The sequence below is a fragment of the Rhagoletis zephyria genome, unplaced genomic scaffold (assembly GCF_001687245.7).
Source record: "Rhagoletis zephyria isolate East Lansing unplaced genomic scaffold, Rhagoletis_zephyria_1.1 Rzeph_scaffold_01174, whole genome shotgun sequence".
Classification (NCBI taxonomy): domain Eukaryota; kingdom Metazoa; phylum Arthropoda; class Insecta; order Diptera; family Tephritidae; genus Rhagoletis; species Rhagoletis zephyria.
The window spans coordinates 1-8,205 of NW_016158258.1; the positions used below are offsets into that span (position 1 = coordinate 1).

At 33.9% G+C, this 8,205-nt stretch overlaps 1 protein-coding gene across 1 annotated transcript in view; it reads right to left on the bottom strand.

Annotated features, from left to right (window-relative positions):
- Nucleotides 1–2,658: 2,658 nt before the first annotated feature.
- LOC108363054 (uncharacterized) overlaps nucleotides 2,659–8,205 on the bottom strand; it is a 6,087-nt gene continuing 540 nt past the window's right edge. The window contains exons 2-4 of the mRNA XM_017616289.1: nucleotides 8,041–8,117; nucleotides 3,203–3,279; nucleotides 2,659–2,801 (exon numbers count right to left, since the gene is read on the bottom strand). Of these exons, the coding sequence (XP_017471778.1) occupies nucleotides 2,659–2,801; nucleotides 3,203–3,279; nucleotides 8,041–8,117 (297 nt within the window). The remainder of the gene's footprint in view (nucleotides 2,802–3,202; nucleotides 3,280–8,040; nucleotides 8,118–8,205) is intronic.

The window sequence follows — 8,205 nt, forward strand, 5'->3', positions numbered from 1 at the left end:
TGAATTACCAAGAAATAGAAACTCACCACGATGCGATACTTAAATAAAAATTAGGAGTGCTGCATTTTCTTGGTAAAAAACATTTTACCNCATTTCACAAACTGAATTACCAAGAAATAGAAACTCACCACGATGCGATACTTAAATAAAAATTAGGAGTGCTGCATTTTCTTGGTAAAAAACATTTTACCACAAGCGCTCAGAGCGATCTGATCCGCAATATTATTTTAAGAAAAGTAAGAGTTTAAAAGAGGTTTTACACTTGATTATCATATTATTTAATTAGTGCAAATTATTTTGTTTATTTGTAGTAGAATATAATTGCATTATCTCAGACTNTTTAAAAGAGGTTTTACACTTGATTATCATATTATTTAATTAGTGCAAATTATTTTGTTTATTTTTAGTAGAATATAATTGCATTATCTCAGACTGTTTTTTATGTTTTCTAATATTCGTTCTTTAGGCAAGCGAAAGCAACCATGCGCTCAATTTCTTGTGGGGAAATTTGGTCCCCATAAAGGACTTTCACCACGAAACATTTATAAAAACAAAAATCTTCTCTACTGGTATTCTGTGCTACAGAGTATTTGACTCGTATGTACGACAAGAGGTTAACGCAGCGTTTTTACTGCATTTAACGTTTAGCTTTTTCGAACATATTTTTTCGAAGAGCGTTCATGCTATCGCATTTCAAGGCACATAAATACAGGTAGAAGCGGTTTATACTTAGTGTATGTGTTAAAAATACAACACCTGAAGCGTTGTTTTTTATGTGGTGTTAAATATAATGCAGACATCACTAATTTTTTTAACGTGCCTCAATGCCCTCGGCGTAAGGAGCGTTGGGAAAGCAGCTGTGGGGTAGAGCTGCAGCGAAATGCCTTGCTGTGCATTTTAAAGCAGCAGATTTCATAAATGCACCAGGAGGTACAGGAAAGGCACGTTTGATGCCAAGTGCTCTTCCTATGACCCTTATGCCGGAAAGTCCTTCCAACACTGCAACTCATAAATCAAGTTGTGAAAGCTTAATAAATGATCGCGCTTCACAAACTGAGTAAGCATTGTTAAAACGTGATATATTTATAGAAATATTTTTAATTTAAGTCGCTTAGTGGAGACTTAGAACAATCCAGCTACAAACTCGAAATTCTGTTGCTGAAGTCAAGAATTGAAAATCTGAGGGTGAAAACTCAGCACTCAAGACAGAGTTGGAGAAAGCCAAACTTATTGAAAATGCATTCCAGGGAATGTCGCAATCATTATTTGTGTTCCGTTGTTTTATTGATTGCCTAACGTTATGCCTAGTCACACATGTGTACGTGGTCGGCCTGAACTATGAATGTTTGTGTTAAGCGTAGGAATACATTTACATTAGTATGAGTGCGATGAAAGCGGTGAAGTATCGATGGATGCGTGCGATCGTTTATCGTTTTGAGTGAAAGTGGCATCGTGAAAGGAGGTTTCAAAGGGCGGCAAATGCTGCAGGGTACGATCGGCAAAGAAAAGTTCTTTTTGATCAGAAAGAAAAGTGCGTTAGTTTCGAGAAGTCTCGAGTCGGTGTGAAAGACAGAAAGTAAAATAAAAAAAGTTAAAGTATTGTTGTTTAATGTAATGTGGAACGGTTTTCCGTCATCCCTTGTCAAATTTGGTTTGGAGACAAACCGGTTTCGGCGTTGTGCCATCTTCAGTGTAATTTTTCGCTGCTTAAGTAATTACGTCAATCCGTTAAAACGGAAAGAACTGTTTTTTTTTTTATTTAAATTCAACGCTGCAAATCCTGCTAGATAGAGGTGAGATTGGTGGTAATGACGCCAGCATGCCTTAGTACCACCGTAATTCGCCCCAAAAGCCAGCCACGTTACACTTACTTTCATACTTTGAATGAGCTTATTCGCAAAGAAATTAAAATTATACCTCAAAAGTCAATATCGGTATCAAAAATTTGATTATTATGATTACCTAGAACATTTTTGTTTTAATATTTTTATGCAGACTTTTTAAGCTTAAACTGTTCAGTCATCTGAGCTGCTGACGGGGGCTGCTCACATAACAAAAACTATTTGAAAACTAACGTTCCACTCATTCCAATTGGTGTCTTCACTAGTTTTTTGGTATATTTATCGAAGTGGAAGTCATATTTTATCATCTTTAATATGGAAGTTGGGATTTATTGCCAATTGGCTGGCCAAATTGATATATAAATGAAAGAAAAAGGTTGCTAATAGTAAGTAAATGAAAGAAAAAGATTTTGGTTTTGGTTTTTCATAGCAAATTTGCAAACAAAGGATGAAGAAAATGTCAACGAAAACACGGGTGCGAACAGCTTTCAGCCCACAAGGTTGTAATGATAAGAAAATGAAAGACAAAGATTTTGATTTTGTTTTTTCGTAGCAAACAAAACAAAATCAAAATCTTTTTCTTTAATTTTATTATCATTAGCAACCTTTTTCTTTTGTTAATATTTTAATTTCGCCAAAACCAGTTATAGCAACGAAAACATGTTTTCGATGTCGGTCCGAACATAGTATTATTCAGAATTGCTAATCTATGCTTTAGCTTCATGTTCTCAGTCTCCAATGTTGTGTACTCATCATCTTCAAATACAAGTCCTTCGCCACGTTTTGTATTTTCTATTTATGTATCGCAAGTGGGCTATCAGACGCTCCTACAAACGCAAATAAAAATGTTATGAGGATAAGAGTTTGCACTATGGAATTCCAATGCTAACATTGTACAATAGATGTTTGGGGATTCCGGCTGATTTGGAAGACCATCCTTTGTCACGCCCAGAACTAGAGCTGCAAATATATCGATGTCAGTATCGATATATCGAGTTTTTTTGTTTTTTTTCTGCAGACATCGATAGTTTTTGTTCGATATCGAGTGTGGCTTAGCCATTTTCTCATTACTTATTTTTGCGCCAAACAACATGCATGCTGCGAATACCGATTTATACTAAATCCAGCCCTTCGACATAAGCTACTTTTCCATACGAACAGAGATATGTACCTCATATACATATATAATAAAATTTTCTGTTGGTAAATGGTTCTATTCATTTTTTGAATGAGATGTTTTTCAGTTTTTCAGTGTAGAATTAAAAATTAACGATATATATCGATATATCGAGTTTTTGTCTCTTAAATATCGAGTACGGCGAATATCGATACTTTTGCAGCTCTACCCAGAACGCATTTACCTAGAGGAAAAACCGCAGGGATTGCAGTAGCTCTCCTTGCAATGATCGTTGATGAAGCTCTGCTTGTAATTTGTGGTCTGAAAAGAAAGAAATTTGTATTAATGAAATGTTAAACACATCAAATCAATAAATTTCAATAATTTGTTTACCGATTACTGAAACGCAGCTAGCAACCGTATACGCGAAAAAGCAATGTTGCCACTTTTTCTCATTAAACCATGTTCGAATCGTGGAAATTTTTGAAGATCACAGGCTTGCTTTTGGCATTTAAACTCTTAATGCAANCTACTTATATAACCTTGGTATCGATACTTTGGTTTCGATACTGGGTAACTCGGTATTCAATACTAAGATAACGATACTATTGATACCCTTTATGGTATTTTCTTTCGATACCGCTTAATGTATCATAATAACATCAATATCAATATCTATGTATACTAGCCGGCCTCGTATGCGCGAGGCTTTACCACGCGTTGAATGTAATAGACATTAAATAAGATGCGATTGACAACTAAACAGGTTGATACCGTACTAAAAAAATAATATATAATTGCGCATCTGGAGGCCAAGGCCTTCCATTTGACGCCTCATTTCTTGTAATCTAAGGAACAGACCACATATTTTAATTTTTCGCACAGGTTGCAACCCTTTTCGAAAAATAAAACCTTACTGTAAATCGAAAGGTCAAGCCTTTTCATTTGACACCCCATTCTTTTAAATCGAATTAACTGTGAAAATTTAATGTCAGTAACAAAAAATGCCCTCGCGTATTATACATACATAATTTTTAAATGGGTGGCAACCCCACTCAAACAAAAAATAAAAACTTATTGCACATTATTGCAGAGAATATACCCTTTCACTTGATACCTCAGTTTTTAGTCAAAAAAACTGTGAAGATCTTATCATTTAAAAAAAGAGGCAACCCTACTCAAAAAGTAATACATTACTGAACATCAAAAAGCCAATCCCTTTTATTTGACACCCTCTTTCTGTAATCCAACGAACAATGCGGATGTAATAATTTTTTAGACAGGTAACAACCCTATAGGAATCTAAAGTACTAAAGATAGATAAGGGGTTGCAGGTGTTCTGTTATGTTATGTACTTCCTTTACGTACAATGTGCATTTCCAATTAAAGATATTAAAAAATTCATACAGTGGTCAAAAAATTAACGTATCATTTTCGTTGTTATTTAATTTTGGTTATTTTTTTTATAAGAGTATAGTACATTCTTTAACAAAACCCGTGTAAATCCAAGTTACCAAATTTGTGCAATATTAAAAAAAAAATTTAACCAACTTTCGTACAAATTTCGAGCTTTTTTAAAAATTCTAAAAAATCAACCTTAGTTTTTAGCCATTTGAAACTTTTCCTCTATTCTACTAGAATTCAATGGGCTACAAAACTGCATACTCAGAATCTAATTAAAAAACTCGAAAATTTTACGAAAATTTGTTGAATTTTTTTTTTAAATTGCATACATTTTTAAGTCAGTGGGGCTCGATTGGTACATTTGGTACAGATTGGTACATTTTCATATACAAAATAAAAAGTGGGAACATTTTTTTTGTAGTCAAAAGATTGGTACAACACAGCGATGTTCTATCGAAAAATTTCAACAAATTAATTTTCATGATTGGGATAAAGAAAAATATTTGGGATACGATTTGCACCAAATTTTGGCAAATACCCAATCGTCTGACACTGCCTTTAAACTTGTATTTATACGGATGTTGTTAAAGAGTGAACTATAAAAAACTAACCAAAATTAAATAACAACAAAAATAATATTTTAAAACTTGTGAAAATTTGGTGCGGCTATAGATACGGCATCGGCAAAAAAAGTTGCGGTTTTTTCGGCGGGATTACCAAACCTAGTATATTTTCAGACTTCTACCAAAATATTTCGGAAAAATATTAAGATTTATGTGAGCTGGATCGGTTTGAAAATACCTCTAAAAATTAATTTTTTATGAACAAAAATAGTTTCTTAAAGGATTTTTTTGGAAATACATAATCCCCTCAGATGACCAAACAGTTGAACCATCAAAAGTCTACATAAAAAATTGTATCAACGGAATCATAATAACGAGATTTTTGATGCTGTTTTACCTTTTTTAAAGATTTATGTAAGAAAAACTTGAATAACTGCTCCAAAACTTTACCGATATAGAGTTATGAGGTATCAGTGGAAAGGTATTTTCTCATCCTTTTTATTTCTTTGCAAAAAAAATCATTCACGTCCCAATTTTTTCTTTATTCAATACCAACGCGTCTTAATTCGTTTATCTTATGTAGCGCCAGTCTGCCAGGTTGCAAGTAACTTGCGCACAACACACACAAGCAACATCAACGCGAAACATCTAGGCAACAAAACAATCTCTATGCATGTATCTGCATATAGAGCAATAGGATGCTTATGCANAATTAATTTTTTATGAACAAAAATAGTTTCTTAAAGGATTTTTTTGGAAATAATCCCCTCAGATGACCAAACAGTTGAACCATCAAAAGTCTACATAAAAAATTGTATCAACGGAATCATAATAATGAGATTTTTGATGCTGTTTTTTAACTTTTTTCAAAGATTTATGTAAGGAAAACTAGAATAACTGCTCCAAAACTTTACCGATATAGAGTTATGAGGTATCAGTGGAAAGGTATTTTCTCATCCTTTTTATTTCTTTGCAAAAAAAATCATTCACGTCCCAATTTTTTCTTTATTCAATACCAACGCGTCTTAATTCAACATGGAATTACACTCGTTTATCTTATGTAGCGCCAGCCTGCCAGGTTGCAAGTAACTTGCGCACAACACATACAAGCAACATCAACGCAAAACATCTAGGCAACAAAACAATCTCTATGCATGTATCTGCATATAGAGCAATAAGGATGCTTATGCACATACATGTGTACGTGGTCGGCCTGAACTATGAATGTTTGTGTTAAGCGTAGGAATACATTTACATTAGTATGAGTGCGATGAAAGCGGTGAAGTATCGATGGATGCGTGCGATCGTTTATCGTTTTGAGTGAAAGTGGCATCGTGAAAGGAGGTTTCAAAGGGCGGCAAATGCTGCAGGGTACGATCGGCAAAGAAAAGTTCTTTTTGATCAGAAAGAAAAGTGCGTTAGTTTCGAGAAGTCTCGAGTCGGTGTGAAAGACAGAAAGTAAAATAAAAAAAGTTAAAGTATTGTTGTTTAATGTAATGTGGATCGGCTTTCCGTCATCCCTTGTCAAATTTGGTTTGGAGACAAACCGGTTTCGGCGTTGTGCCATCTTCAGTGTAATTTTTCGCTGCTTAAGTAATTATGTCAATCCGTTAAAACGGAAAGAACTGTTTTTTTTTTTTATTTAAATTCAACGCTGCAAATCCTGCTAGATAGAGGTGAGATTGGTGGTAATGACGCCAGCATGCCTTAGTACCACCGTAATTCGCCCCAAAAGCCAGCCACGTTACACTTACTTTCATACTTTGAATGAGCTTATTCGCAAAGAAATTAAAATTATACCTCAAAAGTCAATATCGGTATCAAAAATTTGATTATTATGATTACCNATATCAAAAATTTGATTATTATGATTACGTAGAACATTTTTGTTTTAATATTTTTATGCAGACTTTTTAAGTTTAAACTGTTCAGTCATCTGAGCTGCTGACGGGGGCTGCTCACATAACAAAAACTATTTGAAAACTAACGTTCCACTCATTCCAATTGGTGTCTTCACTAGTTTTTTGGTATATTTATCGAAGTGGAAGTCATATTTTATCATCTTTAATATGGAAGTTGGGATTTATTGCCAATTGGCTGGCCAAATTGATATATAAATGAAAGAAAAAGGTTGCTAATAGTAAGAAAATGAAAGAAAAAGATTTTGGTTTTGGTTTTTCATAGCAAATTTGCAAACAAAGGATGAAGAAAATGTCAACGAAAACACGGGTGCGAACAGCTTTCAGCCCACAAGGTTGCTAATGATAAGAAAATGAAAGACAAAGATTTTGATTTTGTTTTTTCGTAGCAAACAAAACAAAATCAAAATCTTTTTCTTTAATTTTATTATCATTAGCAACCTTTTTCTTTTGTTAATATTTTAATTTCGCCAAAACCAGTTATAGCAACGAAAACATGTTTTCGATGTCGGTCCGAACATAGTATTATTCAGAATTGCTAATCTATGCTTTAGCTTCATGTTCTCAGTCTCCAATGTTGTGTACTCATCATCTTCAAATACAAGTCCTTCGCCACGTTTTGTATTTTCTATTTATGTACGCAAGTGGGCTATCAGACGCTCCTACAAACGCAAATAAAAATGTTATGAGGATAAGAGTTTGCACTATGGAATTCCAATGCTAACATTGTACAATAGATGTTTGGGGATTCCGGCTGATTTGGAAGACCATCCTTTGTCACGCCCAGAACTAGAGCTGCAAATATATCGATGTCAGTATCGATATATCGAGTTTTTTTGTTTTTTTTCTGCAGACATCGATAGTTTTTGTTCGATATCGAGTGTGGCTTAGCCATTTTCTCATTACTTATTTTTGCGCCAAACAACATGCATGCTGCGAATACCGATTTATACTAAATCCAGCCCTTCGACATAAGCTACTTTTCCATACGAACAGAGATATGTACCTCATATACATATATAATAAAATTTTCTGTTGGTAAATGGTTCTATTCATTTTTTGAATGAGATGTTTTTCAGTTTTTCAGTGTAGAATTAAAAATTAACGATATATATCGATATATCGAGTTTTTGTCTCTTAAATATCGAGTACGGCGAATATCGATACTTTTGCAGCTCTACCCAGAACGCATTTACCTAGAGGAAAAACCGCAGGGATTGCAGTAGCTCTCCTTGCAATGATCGTTGATGAAGCTCTGCTTGTAATTTGTGGTCTGAAAAGAAAGAAATTTGTATTAATGAAATGTTAAACACATCAAATCAATAAATTTCAATAATTTGTTTACCATTTCACAAACTGAA